Raw genomic sequence first — 19,363 nt, forward strand, 5'->3', positions numbered from 1 at the left:
TCATTTCATTTCCTAAACAGCACCATGTATGGGTATGGCTTACGTTTAAGATTTTAAAAAAGAAACGGCTCTCTATTTTCCTTTCCTTTTTCATTGTTGGCTTGCACCAAGGGAGGGTCGATCATGTTCATGTACGTACATGTTACATTCCCGAAGACTTCAGAGATGAGGGGATGATGAGATGCGAGGCCCCTCACCCAGGAAGGTTGAAATTAGTTTGTGGTTGTTGTTGGACAGATTTTGACCCTAATTCTTTCATTGGTTTATCCAGGAAAACTTTGTTAGGATTTCTCATTCGTCTAAATGATAAAGTCAGTGAATTTTCCGCGATATTGCATGTAGCAACCCACCCACAATCAAAGTCTTTCGTTTACTCTCGGATCTCTTCAATTGCAAGGTTTCGATGATGTTGATTGGGACAATATCAACCATTAGACATATTTTAGTCCAGTGGACAAGATTAGTAGTTACATAACAGATTATGTTTAGCTTTAGTTTCTCTTCATTACACGTGTAATTATTGTAATGTTTGATTACAGCCTATATCTCTTTTACTAATTCTGTTAATAATGAGAAAATCACCACGATAACACCAACATGAGGAGCCAAACATCCCGCCAAATATTCGTGGAGGCGGTATTCATAATCTGCTTTCTAGCATTTCTTAAGTTTGTATGCCACGACTGGTTGAGTAGTTCGCGAATACCTGTCGAGCACTTGGAACAAATTAATTCATTAATTAAGACCAACAACCATTTGTTGGGAAATTATAGAATGAGACTATACTACCACATGACATATTTTGAATGAAAGTACTACCAGCTGACGTGGTAATATAGTATCATTCTATAATTTCTCCATTTGTTGGTCAAAAAATTTGAGTTTTACTTTCCAGCTAGAAAAGATGGTTCTTTCGTTCATTAAATTGGAAAATACAATCTCACAACCTATTTAGTTGCAAAGATTATACACAATCGCAAGCTAGCAAATCTCAGTTTGCATACACCCTTGCAATAGCAAGGGACAAATATTGTGAGATCAACAGATTATGTAAAGGACGCATGGCTGTGAGATGTCCACATTGCTGCCCCATTTATGTATTTATTTAGAACATGAAACAGCGCTCCCTACCAAGACCAGTATCAACTATAATAGTGGTATACTAATACTAATAACAGTGTTTCACACTATCGCACTTTGTAGTTGGTTCATACTAGATATAGAAAGATCCATCTCAAATTGAAACATCACCCACAACAGCATCCACACTCGCAACTTCCCTTATAAAATTTTTCGATGAAGGCAAACCAGCAACCACATCCTCTTCAATTCCACACTCGTTTGTTCCTCTTTTGATCATGAAGTAACCATCCTGCATACCATTCAGAATTAATTTGTGCTTCAGGGTATGAAAAGGCACAAACATATGTTATCTATTAACTATTTAAAAATAATAATTAATGGAAACATACGTCACCCCAGCCTCTGTTCCACTGATTTGCGAGAAGCTGAAACACAAGAGTAAATGGTCAACAAGTAGTCTCAGAAAAATTCTGTGGTTGCACAAAACACCAGCGTATCAACATACCCAATAGTCCTCCCCAGCATCGGTTGTCCCCCACCCAATTAGCTTAACAGCATGACCTCCCAATGCATCACCTTTAATATGTCTGTAAACTCCTGATTTATAGTGTGCAAAATCCTGTAAATAGTTACAACAAAATAAGAAATGGATCAAAGTCTATTCTGCGTTTAAAATGTCATTATCTTGCAACTGTTCATCAAAGTTACTAATACATATGATTGGCACTTTGCATGTCATTTGACAGAAAAACCAACTAATATGCGATATCACATATGCACAACAGATCGTGTATGAGTTTATCCTAAATAAGTTTATGTTACAGGGTGCTCAAGAAATTGACAGCAAAGATAAGGCTTCTTAAAATGGGCATATAATTGTTTATGCAAAGTGATCACGCCATGTTTAAATGTAGTTGCTTGAATCTGCTTGCGCTGAAAGTAAGTACAGTTGTGGTGCTCATTACATTGTCACGGTCAGCTCACATATACCACTAACTAGTGAAAAGAGAGGAATTTCAGGGCTCTACGAAGAAAGCTTTAACCATATAGGTGATACCACACCCACCACCCCTCCTCTTCCCCAAAACCCATTATTTTTTTTTAATATGAATGAGAATTGTGGGAAACTATACTTGAAAATGCAATTTGATGATTTCAAGTTTGCCTGGCCAGCAATATATTAGCAGTTTAGGACTCCTCGTAGACAGATAAACATGAGAAGAGGGCAAATAATATTTTATAGTCTCTCATATATTGCAAATAGAAAAGAAAAAGAAGAGAGCCACATCCTCATAAGTTGCAGTACATTCAATTATGAAACAAGAAATTACCTCGTAAACAGTGAAGGCGACCTCAACTGGTCCATTACTATAAACCTCTGCCATGATACTGTGGGAATCAGAATTGATTCTATATGCATTGATACTATAACGCTTTAAATTCTTCCATAGCTGGTTTTTATCTGCACACTTTTTAACACACTTCGGAGTAGGATATGCGGGCTCACACCCAGGGTGTGAACAGCCAGTTGGATCGAAGTATGGGTCACACTGCCAGATGGAATACTTGTCAGGACTTCATGCAGTATTTAAAAGGTATGCTTTTTATGAACCAAACGAAAAAAAAAACCCTCAAATTTTATATGAAACAGTACTAGCGCAGAAGAAAATGGACAGACTTACACACAAACCCATTGGGTTTAGGTAAACACAGGGACATCTCTCTTATTTTTTGTTATTAAATTGAGCTCCCTGGTTAGGATAATGAACAAAGAAATTATTCCTAAGTTGAAAGAAATACTTGCAATTCATGAGCACTGACAATCATTCTACCATTGGAGGAAGACTACGCTTTTAGGGCCGGGTTGGAAATGGTTCTTAAGTTGCAAGAAGGCCTGCAGTGCTAAGGTAAGCACTAGATATCATTCCAACATTGAAGGTAAACTTTGCATTTCGGTGAGGATTAAGATTGGTACTGATGGAGAGACTAACAATGGAACCCACAGGCTTTGGGTAAATACAGGGACCTCTCTTGTTTTCTGTACTTTTGACCTCCCTGGGTAGGGTTAGCTAACAAATTTTCCTATGTTGCAAGAAAGACAGTAAATTCTAAGGTGAGCTGTGAAAATCATTCTAACAATGGCGGAAGACTGCTTTTGGGGCAAGGGTTGGGGTCACTCTTATGTTGCAAGAAGGCTTGCAATTCTAAGGTGAGCACTAAGATATCCTTTCAACATTAAAGGTAGACTTGATTTTGTGTAAAGGTTAAGATGCGAAGGTAACAATGTTTTTGTTTGAAAACCTTTTTCTATTATTCTTTCTGGATATCACTGGCGCCCTCCTCCCCCTCCCCCAATCTGCCCAAATTCACACAATAAAAAAGAGAGAGAAGCTGTGTTTAATATAGTTAAACAAGGACTTGGTACCTCTTCAGTGACAACAGCATGAGAGAGAGAGAGAGAGAGAGAGAGAGAGAGAGAGAGAATTTGTGTTAATATGCTTAACAACAAGAACTAGCTACCTCTTCAGTGACAACACCGTGGTGGACAAAGTATCGCCAAGCATAAATTGGATACCCCCCATCACAACCATCTCCACACATGAAACCACAACACGCTAAGAGATCATTAACAGAAAGTGATATGTTCTGCAATAAAGCATAGAGGATTAAATTTTTTTTTTTAAAACACAATATATAAAAGGAACATTTACATTAATGGAATGAGAAACAGTGAATTTGTTATCAATGAATTTCAGTTACCATGCCAAAATGGATGCAAAAACGGTCTGATAGTGCTTCAACAGCAGCAAAAGCCCAACAAGAGCCACAGTGACCCTATATTTCCAAAAAGCAAACTTTCCATGAATTTCCGGAATTAATTTATTGGACAAGATATCATGGAGACGTATGTGAAAATTATTACCTGATCTTCATTAAAGAAATTAATCCAGCATTTGACATAAAAATGAGAAAGCATTAGCATCTTCTGTCTTTTAAATCAAAGAAACACTGAATAACAACATATAAATGAAAAGTAGCAGGTAACCTAGAATTCTTCCAATTGTGTTGCACTGAGGCCAAGCTGTTCTTGCATCAAAATTAGTTGGCAACTTCAAAGATTTTGGATGAGTTAAAATAGGAAAACTCTGAAAATCCTTTCGGGGTGTTGGTTTAACTCCCAGAAGGTGCATAAACTGGCTAACCTGTGCAATGAAAAGGAAATCTTGGGACCCAGGAGTAATATTAAAAACCGATTTATGCGTTTGTATGGCAATAAAAGGGTGGGAAAGTCCTTTCAACTCGACCATAAAGAAGACCCTTCCGGTTGAAGACTCACAGTGTAATTGGAGAATCGGGGATTCATGGCAGCTTCCCATCCAGCCATGGGGTTGTCATTTATCTGCTTAATGATTGAGTCCTGCTTGGCCATGACAAGAGTCAAAAGGATAATATTATATTCTTTCACAATTAATATTGGAATGGAATTCTCAGTTATTATTCCCTCCCCACTGTGTATGTGTGCGTAACTACTTCCATTGCAATGACTTACTGATCATATACAGCAAGCAAAAGGGAATACCTGAAGAATACGAGAATTAAGCTTACTCTTGGTAACTGGTTTGGCTGCAATGAACTGTGGAGATGATCAACCGTTAGTTTTCTTTCTGGTCAGCAACCATTAGGTTCAATAATGACTTCTAAAATGAACGTAGAGAAAACAAGTTATCCAACCAATTGACATAAACACAGAAGAAGATTAAATTGGCCTCAACTACTGATTTTAGACATTAACACACACAAGCAGCAGGGAAGAGAATTTCCATTTCCCAACTAAGTATATGAGGTTCTAGGAAGCTCTACCCTAAAAATCAAATCCCTTGCCCACATGCTATGGTAGCTAGGATATTTACAATGAAGAATAGCATTTGACGTTTTTGTCAACTCTCTCACTTCATCAGTTAGTTGATCTTTATGTATTACTCATAGTATGCGTAATATGCTTATTTGAGGGATTGCTAAGTGAAGCTCTCTCTCTATATATATGAGAAATCTTAGTTTCCATATGATCAGTCATTGGATTGTTTTGCAAGAATGCATAAAGGGTAATCATTACGTTATTCAAGTCGCTACCTCAGGTCATAATTACGCAATCGGCCCAGTTTGAGACTGAACAAAACAGAGCAACTTTGGATCCGATGCACTAAATCCCATTTCATATTGCCCTTAAAAGACATATCAATCAGAGACTCAGACTCAGTAAACATGAATTCATCATATAATTTCAAAGGGAAACTGAGAATAGCAAGAAAATGAAAGAAAGGAGCTCTGCAAATTGAAATCAGTTAAAAGATTCAAGGTAAACTAAGAATACAAAAGAGATCGGATAGGAAACAAATAAAACTAAGGAAGGGGACAACACGGAAAGCAAAGGGAAAAGAAAAAGGCTTAGAGTTCACGAGCCTGTGGGTGAAAGCTGGAAATGGCCCCTAAAAGCAAGAGCAAAGTCGCAAAATATAGCTGCTGAATTGTAGCCATCTTCCCTCCGTTCATCTATCAAGCTTATCAATACTACGACTGGAGATGACTCCCGATAAACAAATGGCTTTTCTCGCTTCTACCTTTTATATTAATAGATTATTGGTTGTTGGTCCAAACTCGTGGAAAGAATAAAATACTAAGTAATTTAAAAAAATATGGCTATGAAGAGAAGATAAAGAAACTGACGGAAAATGAAAGGAAAGGCAACTGAGAGAAGTAATCACTATTGGCGGGACAAACATTGTTGCACAACAATAACACGACTTTGCTTTGATTTTTGTGTAAAAGATTATGGGCCACGGAAGGGAATCATGATCCTCTGCCACTTAGAAATTCGCAATCGGTTGGGGTTCGGGTACACTGCCGATAGGGTGCTTTTATTAGCCTACACCTATTTTTCAATTAAAAGGATAAATTATTCAAATTGTCTTTAAATTTATACTCGATTTACATTTTGGATCCATAAACTAAATTATTTATTTAAATAGTTTACTAACTCTTTATTAATCAGCACTTTGGTCCTACCGTTACATTTTCTATTAAATTTAGTCATGTGAGCCACATGCTATATTTGTGGGGGTAAATAAAACTTTGACCTATGTATCACCCCTTTATCACCACTGTATCACTTATGTATCACCACTGTATCACTTACGTATCACCACTATATTACCTATGTATCACCACTTTATCACCTATTTGGAGAACATAGGACGGTTATAGACGGTTTTACCCTTACATTTGACAGCAACATTAACATAATGTAACGGTAGGATCAATGAAGCGATTAATATAGAGTGGATGGACCATTTGAACGAATAATTTAATTGAGGGACCAAAATATAAATCAGGTATAAATTTGAGGACCATTTGAGTAATTTACCCTCAGATAAAATTTAACTAAAAACACATAAAAAAAAGTTATTTTATGGACTCTTTATAAAATTTGAAGTCTAATCATACTTTCTAGTTTAGTTATTTTTTAATTCAATATGATTGGTTCATCTTTATAAAAAATAGAGTGATGCTATTTTCACATCTGTCTTATTTCCATACCCACTATCTTCCCACCAATTTGAAAAAACACAATCTTATCTTTTCACTCACCATTACTTCTAAAATACCATTTAATTATTAAATCAAGCTAACACTCTCAAACTCTAACTTAAAAACATAAAATTTTCAAGGGTTAATGATTTTATTAGTCCCTAGACTTTGACCTGATTTGCATTAGTGTACATTTTCCTTTTGGGACGAATTCCATTTCATACTATATATTGCATTCCATTCACATTACCATTTTATTTCATTTATTCCATCAAACAAAGATCATGAAAGAGGGGATGAACATGCGGGATTTGATTGAAGAAAAGAAAAACAACAACAAAAAGAAAATAGGTGGAAGAGCAAAAGAAATATACAAGGGTGAAGACAAGACCAACCTGAGCTTATTTCGTGCTAGTGGGCTTCTTATCAGGGTGCCATTTCAGGGCCAACTTTCTATAAGCTTTCTTCAAATGTCATAACAAAATTGTTCTTACTTTTTCTCCCTCTTTGACTAAATAAATTACACAATTCCTCTGTTCCCAGCCGTGATACTTGAAGGGATTTAATGTTCAAATGATCTTTTCAGCTACAAAATATGAGTTGAGAAATGAAAAGAAAGAGAAAGTCTTTAACCATCTATTGACAGTGAGGGAGAGAACGGCTCTTTAAATATATACAAATATTTTAAAAATAAATATATTTGAAGAACGAGGACGGTGAGTTTTTACTTGCTAATTAGGTAGAAAAAAAAGACGGTGAGGGAGAGAACGACTCTTCAAATATATACAAATATTTAAAAGGTATAGCCGGTATATTCGAAAAAGGTCCCATCTCTGATACATGAATTCTCTCTAACTCATCATCCAAGTTTCAATTTTCCCTTGGCAAGCTTCATCTATAACACCCATCTAAAAGAAAAGATAGTAAATTATGAAGAAGAAGAAACTATAGCATATTCAAAGAGGAAGGATCAAAGTCTCAGCATAAGTTTTCTAACCTGGTTGTAAATAAACATGCTAGATAAGAGAAGAGCTAAGGAAAATATCTGTGTGCTGTATGTTTCCTGTCAGATACAAGTGAGTCATAAGTATTACAATCAGCGTAAAAAGTCTTTATTGGTTTGGTTACAGAACCAATACAATGGATAATGAAATTACCATAATTATAAAAGGAGCATATACTAATATATGTTGTTAAGTAAGGGAATGAACGGCAACCGTCTGATCAAAGGCATCTATTCCTTCGGTATCCAATAGTAATAAGTTGTATTCAGTTCCATCAAGAGCAGTTCTCTTAAACAGTGCACTCCACAGCCATAGCCCTTCTGTACATGAGTGTTAGGCAGCCCCAACATTCTTGAAAGTAAAGGCCAATCAATGCAGTTTTCCGTTATAGTTGTTAATGTCTATAATTGCATAATTGTCTGTTACAATTATGCTGTAAATATTTTGTAACTCCTACACCACTAATAGACTGTATATGTAATAGTGCTTAATTTGCGATCTGAAAAGAATTTGTTTCTATATGGTATCAGAGCCACTTTGCCGTGTAGTGCGAGTGTGCTAACGAGGACGTCGGGCCCTGCTTGTGCCTAATAAATCACGGTCATAAACTGACCGAAGGGACCTCCTCTCGGCCCTAGCACCTACTCATGAACCAAACGGTCACGTTTCATTAGGCATTTCGCCCTCCCGACAACAAGAGAAAAGCTGCGAAGGCAGAATCCTCTCGCCTCGCGATCGCGTATTATGAGCCAAAGAGAGGCGAAAGGACATGGCTGAAGGTATCGCGTCAAATCGCCATGTGGCCTCGGGTCCACGCCCATTTAATGAAGTAATGCCTCTGACTATCGCAACAAGCCCACTGGTCGCAAGAAGCATTTAATGCACGAGGAAGAAGGGAAGTGAAGTCAGGATTTGGTAATAGAGATCAGAGTGTTTAGGCACAAGCACTCTCACAAGTATGCTTACAACTTGAGGTCAGATCACCAACCACTAGACTAGGGCATTAAATGCATTACCACGGCCAAAGGGGCGAACCCACGATCAGGGCGGTGGCCGAGATTTACCCGGATCCATAGGAGTTACACCACCATGCTTCACGATCCCAAATGCCGATTTGACTACCCACTTACCCCGATCAGGCTCCACCACGCAGATCTTTTCAGCCTCGATTGTCCTTCCAGGACTCCCCCTATAAATACTAAACTCAAGACCACATTCAAAGGGTCCAAACACCAAACTAAAAGCCTCCCACGGAGCAAATTATATTTTCCTGTAATGCACTTTCAATACCTTTATTTGCTTTCCTAGGAGTAGTGGTAGATTGTAAGGAAAATCTATTCATCAATATATCATGCGACCCTTGATTTTCAAGGCGCCGGAGCAACATCTCTGTTGTCATCTCATTCACCCCATATATCATATGATCGTCGCTCTTTGAGCAACACGTCGGAGCACCGCCTAAAACCCACCACCACCACCACCATTAAACGGCCTTGTAGCTCAGGCCGTGAACCTGACGGCCGAGATGAGTTCTCTCTCACCACAATCGTTTGATTAGAGTCGAACTCAAACAGGCGCATCATTTAAACCATCTTCGACCCAAACCTCATCACCATCTCGACGACGGCAGACAGCCGCACGCCTGCGACCACACCGCATCCAAAGAAGGACGCCACGTGTTAACGACATCCCTCGGCCCGAGCACTGTGCCATGAGATTTGCGCAGCCAACACTTTTGGCATGCCTAGTGGGACACTTGTCAAAAACTTATGGTGGAAACTAGGCACAGCAAAGCTAAAAAACAAAACAGTCGAAATGACTTCCGAGGCTCCTAAGTCTACCTCACCAATCACTATCGCCGAGACCGAACACGCGGTCAGAATCTCGGCCAGCGTTCCAATAACGACGGATCGTGCGGCCGAGTCCATGGGAGAGCAAGCAGAGCGGAGGATCCGATGGCTAAGTAGGCCTACAGGATTTAGACATCCTTTATGGCCGCTATGGACAGATTCTCCTCGAACTACGGATGCTCTTTCAAGAGAGGATGCCGGTGACGTTGTCCGTGACACCTCCCGAGCCGGACGGAGAAGCCAAGAGCGCGAGAAGTTTGAGCCCTACGGCAAAGAGCCTCGCGCTCAGCGCGCAAGCGTCGGATACGGCCAAGATTCTCACCACCGTAAATAGTGGGGTAATCCCACCGACATGGGTGAATCCCTGACCGACTGCCCACGAAACAAAGATAATACGGCCCACTCCATGCTTTGACCGATCAGGGTAAAGTAGCCCCACGATTCCGCGGTCCAACAACTCGGCCCAGCTTCACACCGTGGCTCTCGCACTCCATCCTAGCCTAAGCAACGTGACCACCGCCGCCACGAAGACGGCCAAAGCAATCCGGCCACCATTACAGCGTCGTTATTTCGGCCAGTTCCCACCTCAAGACGGTTCGGCATTCCAACAAAGAATACATGCGCACCGGTCAAACCTACGACGTGTATCTAGTGCCGCCACCGGTCGCAAAGGTGAACCCCGCTCGCTGCCAAGCGATAAGGTCGCAAAACGAGGCAACAAGTTCCGCAATCGGTTGTCGCCAGAAGAAGCGCCTCGTGGACTCCGGTTCAAAGACGCCCGCGAATGATCGAGGACGGCTGGCTCGAAGACGCCCGAAGCGCCAAGGTATACCAAATCGCACCTACTAGAAATTGACCGACCTCTTCCCGTAACTATCGGCTGAATTCATTCTATTCTCCGGATGGGCGACTCCTCTATTGAACACATAGGCCGCTTCATGGTCCAAAGGCGGAGAGGCCAATTTGACCCATCGTTGACCGAGAAAGGTCAAATTGTCCTTCGGTCATAAAATTCAAACCCAAGAACTCAAAGGAAAGACGATTTGCAAATACCACGCTTCTTGATCTCACAACACCAACAATCGCGTTGTTCTACGAGATGTCATCCGGTTGATAGACGAAAAGAAGCTTCAATTCCCGAAAAGGCGCCATGCAAGTCGACTCCAAGCCATTCCCTTCACCATCGCATGGTCAACGCCGCCCGGCAGAATATAGGGAAGTTCGTCGGCCGGCAAAGGAAAGGAGCCATTGGCCAAACCAGATCCGCACTGCGGTGCGGGCGAGATCGATCACCACCACCAGAGAACAAAGGAAGGCCGCGAGCCATCTCGACCGCCTATGAAGAAATTGGCGCCAAGACGACCGCCGCCCAAAGAAGGTGGCGCTTTTGACCGACTAGGGGCACAAAGCCCCGACTCGGGCAGTCACAAAGACGGCCGCTCCTAGGCCGGTAAAGACTTTCAAACCACCGATCGTGCACGAGATGACCGCTGATATCATGCACGACCTAGGGGCACCGAGCCACCGACAAAAACCGAGAAGAATGCGAGACAAGTTCAAGAGCCAAGATACGACGGCCCAAGTCGAGGGTTAAAACCCCAAAAGAAGATAGCGACCGCAGACGAGCCACCATCCGTACTCAATCGCTCCCCACTGAAGGTTGCCGATCAAGCCTCCAAAGACGTGGCGCCCTAGGCGTAACGGTTTTCCCGCAGAGTGGCGGCCGCTTTGGCCGAACCAAAGGTCGCGCCCTAGAGAAAACAGATGAGGGTATCATCGACGCCTACCACGTAGGACCCTTTGGCCAACGGTTTGTCCTTTCTCATGAAGTTCCATAGGACCACTCGCCACCGACCTATACGGCATGACCCCGAGAACCGTGAAATCGTGGAGTTGACTCTCAAAAGCGCTAAGGAGGGGCTCCTCATTACTGGTCCGACTCGACCATTAAGGCCGATACAGTGCAAACCGAGAGGCTGGGCAAGAGGGATGCCGGTTACCAACCCGATTAGGGAAGGCTGGAGGACAAGGCCCTTTAGCATGAGCAACTTAGAATACCTCGCCAATATTTTACTGTGACTCGGCCGATACTATCTTTGGTCCGACGATCGAGGAAAGGGCGTAAGACGCCCGACGACTACTTAACGGCCGAGGATGCGTTAGCTAAGGCTAGACAAGCCCTCAAGGAGGAGGTCAAGACCTCGGACCCCTAAGGTCAAGCGCCCACGGACGATACCCCTGGGATCGCGAGGCCTATGGTCGAGGGCCCCGACGACCCTTTCTTTGGACACGAGGCCGAAGACAACTCCACATTGGGAATTTCCGGCTAAGAATATGAGGAGGTCCTTGGGGTGGTTTGAGGAAAAAACCCTCGCTAGGGGCGGCTGTGAGGGCAAAAAAGAGGTTGGTAGGGGAAACCAACAGGAGCCAAAGGAGGTCAGCATGAACATGATCTTGGTACTACCATCCGAGTTTTCAGCTCCAGGAGGCGGACCAACGGCCTGGATAATGACGTGGCCGAGGAGCAGCTTGATCAAAGGCCAAAAATAAAGGAAGAGTTGTTGGCCGGAGCTTTTAACGAGGTAATACCTGGACAAGCCAAACAAATACCGACACCTCAAGCCGTTGTACATCTCGGCTCATGTAGAAGGTGTGCCCGTGTCCAAGGTCTTCGTTGATCTGTGGGGCGACGGTCAACATCCTTCCCTATTCCCTGATGAAGAAGCTAGATATCAAAAGAGGACCTCATCCTAAGCGACGTGGTCATGAGCAACTTTGTCGGCGATAAATCTAAGACCATCGGGTATTGCCATTAAAGATCATCGTGGGCCGACTGCATAAGAGTCGCGCCTTCTACGTAGTCGAATCCGGTGTAGACTACAATATATTGCTCGGTCGTGATGGATCCACTAGTCCGGATGCATACCGTCCTCCCTCTTCCAACTGTTGTTCTTTAGGGACGGCCGAGGGTATCCATACACCCGCCGACGAAAAACCCTTCGAAACCAATGTCGCAAGCACGGATTTACGACGACGACGTTGGATGGGTTGTCCTCACCGACCACGATGCAAGCGGCCGACCGACTGTGACAACGCCCGTAAAGTCGGAGTTAAGCGCCGAGAATGTTCGAGATTCAGCGCCAAGTATTGATCGACCTCACTAGCCTTTAGATGACAGATAAAACCACTAAAGAAGAGGGAGCGTGGCCGTGACCGACCCTCTGGAAAGGCTATCGAACATTGGGAGGAGGAATCCTTACAGCCAAACTCGTCGATCAACCTAATCGAATTCCTCCACGAATCAGATAAGGCGGACACTTTAGCCTTTGACAACTTGGAAGCGGCACCCGCCGAGATGGAGGATGACCGCCCGAGGTCCAGGACTTATTATTAGAAATAAATGTAGGGATTGAGTCCAACCACGGCCTCTTTTTGTAAGCCAGCTTTTGAACCCTAAGTTAGCAGCCGAGATTATCGGCCTGCTCCATGAATATAAGGATTGTTTTGCTTGGGATTATCATGAGATGCCTGGATTGCCAAGAAGTTTGGTCGAGCACGAACTAAAGATTAGGGAAGGGTTTAGGCCTTTCCAACAGTCGCCGAGACGATTCTCGACCGACGTATAGCTTAAGGTCAAAGAGGAAATTGAACGGCTCCTCAAAGCCGGCTTCATCTGCACGGCTCGGTACGTTGAATGGCTGGCTAACATCGTACCAGTTTTGAAAAAGACGGGGGCTTTGAGAGTGCACCGACTACAGAAATCTAAACCTCGCGACCCCTAAGGACGAGTATCCCATGCCTATGTTCGACCTCCTGGTGGACGGAGCCGCGAAGCACGAGCTCCTATCTTTCATGGACGGCCACGCTGGTTACAACCAAATCTTCATAGCCGAGGAAAATGTCCACAAGATGGCGTTCAGATGTCTGGGTGCAATCGGGACTTATGAATGGGTGGTCATGCCGTTCGGCCTGAAGAACACCGGCGCAACGTACCAACGAGCTATGAACCTTATTTTCACGACCTAATTAACCGAACCATTGAGGTCTACATTGACGACGTCGTTGTAAAATCCCATCCAAAGCCGACCACGTGGAGCATCTCCGATAGGCTTTCAATCGAATGCGGACACACAGCCTGAAGATGAACCCTAAGAAATGTGCTTTCGGCCACCGCTGGAAACTTTCTCCGTTTCTTGGTTCACCAACGAGGGATCGAGGTAGATAACAATAAAGCGACGGCCATTATGGTAGCGCCTCCGTCGAGGACCAAGAAGGAACTCCAGCCTTTCCTCGGTAAGGTCAACTTTTTGAGACGGTTCATATCCAATTTGGCAGGGAAAATTTGGCCGTTGACTCCTCGCTCAAATTGAAAGACACAAAACGGTTCGTGTGGGGGGCAGAACATCAAGCGGCCCTCGACGACATCAAGAAATATTTATCTCAACCACCGGTCCTTATGCCGCCAAAAAGAGGGAAACCCTTGAGGCTTTACATTTCGGCTTCAGAGGGCTCTATCTGCTGGCTCAAAACAATGAGTCTGAACGAGAGCAAGCAGTGCACTATCTGAGCCGCACCCTTAACATGGCCGAGCTAAACTATTCACCGATCGAGAAATTATGCTTGGCACTTTATTTCGTGGCTACCAAGTTGCGCCATTATATGCTTTCTTCGGTCATTCAGATCATCTCTAAGACCGACCTCATCAAATGCATGCTCACTCGGCCGATCATACGCGGCCGAATCGGGAAGTGGACGATGGCATTGTCCGACTTCACCTTCCAATATGTGGCTCAGAAGTCGGTCAAAGGTCAGGCATTAGCCGATTTCTTGGCCCACCACCCGGCTCAGGGGCAGGAAGAAGAGTTGGAGGTCAAGATCGGCATGGCCCGCATGGAGAAAAACCATCGACTATGTACTCGATGGCTCCAGCAAGGTCGATCCGGTCGGGTCGTGATCGAGTCCCCCAAGGACAAAGGTGGCAATTTGCGTTCCAACTTGATTTCAAATGCACCAATAATCATGCCGAATATGAAGCGCTCATCATCGGTCTTGAAATTCTAAAGGAAATGAAGGCGACCCGTGGTCTATGGTGATTCTCAACTGGTAATCAACCAACTGACCTGGGAATACCAGTGCACGAGTGAGAATTTAACCATGTATTATGTGACGACCCTCAATATGGCCGATGAGTTTTCTAGGATCTCCTTCGTTCACGTACCGCGTGCCGAAAACTATGAGGCCAACAAGATGGCCTAGGTAGCGTTAGGTGTGAATATTCCGACAGCGACCACGATCGCGTGATAAGAATTGAGAAACGTACCCTGCCGGCTTTGGCCGAGCGAGGAATGACGACGCAAGTATCATCGGCCGAAATTACCGACGAGGTCAAGACGGCCGAAGCCGATGGCGTTACCCATAATAAAATATCTGCGCGATCCTTCCGGCAACCATGAGAGGACTACTCTTCGGGCTCGGTGTTATTTGATTTACCGAACAAGTCAGATCGAAAAGGATCGGACGGCTTATTGCTCCTATGCCCCAGCACCAAAGATATTAAGGTTATCATGACCGAATCCCACAAAGGATTTGCGGCGCCACCACCAAGGCCAAGATGAGATGGTTGGTCCGAGGCACGGCTATTATCTTGGTCGACCATTTTAAAGAACGCATAGAGTATGTGAAAGGGTGTATCAAGTGTCAAATCTACGGCCTGCATAAAGGGTGCCACCAAGCCTCCACCCACCACTAAACCATGGCCGCTCAGAGGATGGGTGTGGATATTATCGGCAAAATCTACCCACCGCATCCAACCAAAGACGCTGAATTTTGGTGGCAACGACTATTTCACTAAATAGGTCGAGGCGAGTCTTATCGGTTCATTTCAGAGCACAGGTGGTCGATTCTTCGAAAATCACATTGTCCACAGATTCGGTATACCCGAAACCATCATGGCCGATAACGGCCCATTTTCTCATCGGCCGAGACTCGAGAGTATGCCGAAAGAATATAGATCAAATTGGTCCACTTGACAAAGATACTACCCACACCTAACTGACAGTCAGCGAGCAATAAGGTAATCAAGGGTATCATCGAGAAAATGATTAAGGAAAAACCTAGGCGTGGCACGACTTACTCAAGCCCTTTGGGCTTATCAAGTCTCAAAACGATCGCCATCGCACATCCCCTTATGCCTTAACCTACGGTTATGACGCCATCGTCCCGATGGAGTTAAAGGTCTCGGCCTCCGCAGACCGAACAACCTAGGCAGGAAGAGAAGGACTATGTGCAGGCCATGGCTCAGAATTAGAAGACTCGGAGTAATCCGACTCGATGCTTATAACTTAATGCAGGCACAAAGCAAATCGCGCGAGCCTACAATAGGAAGGTAAAGCAAAGACTTTCGCCAAGGCGACTTGGTATGGCGGCCGTGCTTTCTATCAGACTACGCACTCGGTTCTACAAATTCTCACCTAACTGGGAAGGGCCGTTTATTATCGAACGAATTCTTGGCCGAGGTGCATTTCAGTTAAGAGATAGGGATGGAGAATGACACAACTTGCCAATAAACGCCAAGTATTTGAAGAGATATACCCCGTCATTATGGGAGATGGCCCAGAACGGGTAATGAGGTTTATAATCGACAAAGATGAAAGAAAAAGAGAGAAAAAACATACATTCGGTCAGAAGAAAAAGGGAGTCATACTTCATTTAGATTAAAAGAAAGGGGTCACGATTACAAAAAGAACGGTCGGTCATGGCCGAATGAAACATATAAACATACATATACGAAAAATAGAGTACATTCTAAATCTATGAACGGCCGCTTTTTGATCCCCTCGCTAGAACAAGCAGACGATTCTTTCCTAAGTGGTGTCTTCACCGCCACATCTTCATCGCCACGCCATGGCCAAGGCCGCTACTCGACATAGGTACGCCGTGTTGAGGCCAAGCCGCCACCGGACATGGGCGGCGCCACTCGACATGGGTACGCCTGCTGAAGCCGAGGCCGCCACTCGACATGGGCAGGGGTGTCACTTTGGACACGGGTGCGCCAAGGTACTAGACCAAACAAGCGTGGCTGTTGGAATCATCATACCGGCCCTCCCATCTTCATCAATCGCATTGCAGCTCCACGGCCCCATAAGGAGGGAGGTCATTCTCCCCCAGGCCGAGGGAATCTCCACACCTCATGGCCTTGGCACACGTTGGCTTTCCAAGACGAAGGATATTTGGTGGCCAGCAGAAGAGGAAAAACCATCTGGATCAAAGCCACGACGCCAAGATCGGATTTGGCTCAACCTCGGTTTTGGAGAAACGGGGGCATTAGAGCAGTTAGAATGGCGGGAACCAAGCACTCAGAAAAAGGGGCAAAGAGTTCAACGTGAAGTTCGAAAAGGTTGAAGAATTGAGAGAAGGATTTGGCAGAGTTTGGGCATTTGAGGATTCTGAAAGCATAAAGAAAAATGAAGAAGGCAAGGCCTTTTATATTGGCGCTAGAATTCGAAATGAAAGGGCATGGCTCTCGAGAGAAACGAACGGTCGACAGATGTTCGCATACTCGATGACGTGTCAAAGCCCGAAGCCGTCGTTTCATTTAACGAGACGAAACAACGGCTCGCGCAAGTCTGGGCAATGATGGCCTACGACGTGCTTGCGCAATAAATACGAGGCATTTAAGGCGCTAGCCACAATCACTTCGGGAGGAATGCAAGGGTCCATCCCTTAGAATCCATTCGCCTCCGCCAGCCGCGACCAAGAATCCAGGACGTGGGGCAATGTTTGTGCCTAATAAATCACGGTCATAAACCGACCGAAGGGACCTCCTCTCGACCCTAGCACCTACGTATGAACCAAACGCTCATGTTTCATTAGGCATTTCGCCCTCCTAACAACAAGAGAAAAGCTGCGAAGGCAGAATCTTGTCGGCCTCGCGATCACGGTATTATGAGCCAAAGCCGAGGCGAAAAGACATGGCCGAAGATATCGCGTCAAATCGCCACGTGGCCTCAGGGTCCCACGCCCCATTTAATGAAGTAATGCCTCTGACTATCGCAGCAAGCCCACTAGTTGCAAGAAGCATTTAATGCACGAGGGAAGAAGGGAAGTGACTGAAGTCAGGATTTGGTAATAGAGATCAGAGTGGTTAGGCACAAGCACTCTCACAAGTATGCTTACAACTTGAGGTCAGATCACCAACCACCAGACAGGGCATTAAATGCATTACCACCGCCAAGGGGCGAACCCACGATCAGGGCGGTGGCCGAGATTTACTCGGATCCATGGGAGTCACACCACCATGCTTCACGATCCCAAATGCCGATTTGACTACCCCCTTACCCCGATCAGGCTCCACCATGCAGATCTTTTCAGCCTCGATTGTCCTCCAAGACTCTCCCTATAAATACTAAACTCAAGACCACATTCAAAGGGTCCAAACACCAAACCAAAAGCCTTCCACGGAGCAAATTATATTTTCCTGTAATGCACTTTCAATACCTTTATTTGCTTTCCTAGGAGTAATGGTAGATTGTAAGGAAAATCCATTCATCAATATATCATACGACCCTTGATTTTCAAGACGCCGGAGCACCATCTCTGTTGTCATCTCATTCACCCCATATATCATACGACTGTCACTCTGAGCAACGCGCCAGAGCACCGCCTAAAACCCGCCACCAACACCACCATTAAACGGCCTTGTAGCTCAGGCCGTGAACCTGACGGCCGAGATTAGTTCCTCTCTCGGCCACAATCGTTTGATCATGAGTCGAACTCAAACAGCGCATCATTTAAACCATCTTCGACCCAAACCTCATCACTATCTCGACGACGGTAGACCGTGGCCGCACGCCGCGCACGACCACACCGCATCTAAAAGAAGGACGCGTCACGTGTTAACGCACATCCTCGGCCCGGAGCACCAGGTGTGAGATTTGCGCAGCCAACAGCCCCTAAGCGGGGTGGATTGTGGCATCCCACATTGACCAACGGAGAGGGGTGATATGCCTTATATGTACATGCCAGCCTCCATTTAGCACGAGGCCTTTTGGGAGCTCACGCTTCAGAGTCATGAGAACTCCGAAGTTAAGTAAGTTGGGGCTAGAGCAATCTCAGGATGAGTGACCCACTGGGAAGTTGCTCATGAGTTCCCAGAAACAAACTGTGAAGGCAAAGAAGGGGGCCCAAAGCGGACAATATCGTGCTACGGCGGAGTCGATCCCGGGATGTGACAATTTGGTATCTAAGTCCTCGTTAGGTTCTCATTTTAAATTATCTCATAATTCTTATAGCCATTGTGCCTTAGCAAAATCAGTTCGTCTCTCCTTTTCGTCTCATGAACATTATTCTTGTGAACCCTTTCACTTAATACATTATGATGTTTGGATGTCTCCTGTTGTTTCCATTTCAGGTTTCCATTATTATGTTCTTTTTACTGATGATTTTACTCATTTCTCGTGGATTTTTCCCATGAACTTAAATCGGAAGTGTTTCATCATTTTTCTACTTTTGTGTCCTATGTTGAAACTCATTTTCGTTACCCTTAAAAAATTTCAAAGTGATGGGGGCAAAGAATTTGATAATGGCTTTTTTAAACAATTTTGTGCTTTCAAAAGCATCATTCACCACTTTTCCTATCCACATACCCCCTAACAAAATGGCCTAGCAGAGCGCAAACATTGCCATATTGCTGACATGGGGCGTACTTTGCTCCTTCTGCCCATCTTCCTCACTCCTTCTGGGTTGAAGCTTTTTGCACCGCTGTCTACTTAATCAATCGTCATCCTACCCCACTTCTCAAATGGGAAACACCTTATTGGTGGTTGTTTCGTACATACCCAG

General features: G+C 44.3%; 1 protein-coding gene across 1 annotated transcript; it reads right to left on the reverse strand.

The window, feature by feature from the left end:
* Nucleotides 1–896: 896 nt before the first annotated feature.
* LOC103327235 (cathepsin B-like protease 3) lies at nt 897–5,827 on the reverse strand. The gene is made up of 11 exons (XM_008229526.2): nt 5,545–5,827; nt 4,664–4,717; nt 4,421–4,501; nt 4,130–4,286; nt 4,007–4,011; nt 3,844–3,918; nt 3,604–3,729; nt 2,415–2,633; nt 1,589–1,702; nt 1,473–1,508; nt 897–1,372 (listed from the first exon to the last, which is right to left on the reverse strand). Exons 1-11 carry the CDS (start codon nt 5,632–5,634, stop codon nt 1,235–1,237), a joined length of 1,095 nt encoding a protein of 364 aa, XP_008227748.1. The 5' UTR covers nt 5,635–5,827; the 3' UTR covers nt 897–1,234.
* Between the last annotated feature and the right edge of the window lie 13,536 nt (nt 5,828–19,363).

The sequence above is a fragment of the Prunus mume genome, linkage group LG4, assembly GCF_029339155.1.
Source record: "Prunus mume cultivar Tortuosa linkage group LG4, ASM2933915v1, whole genome shotgun sequence".
In the NCBI taxonomy this organism is placed as follows: Eukaryota; Viridiplantae; Streptophyta; class Magnoliopsida; order Rosales; family Rosaceae; genus Prunus; species Prunus mume.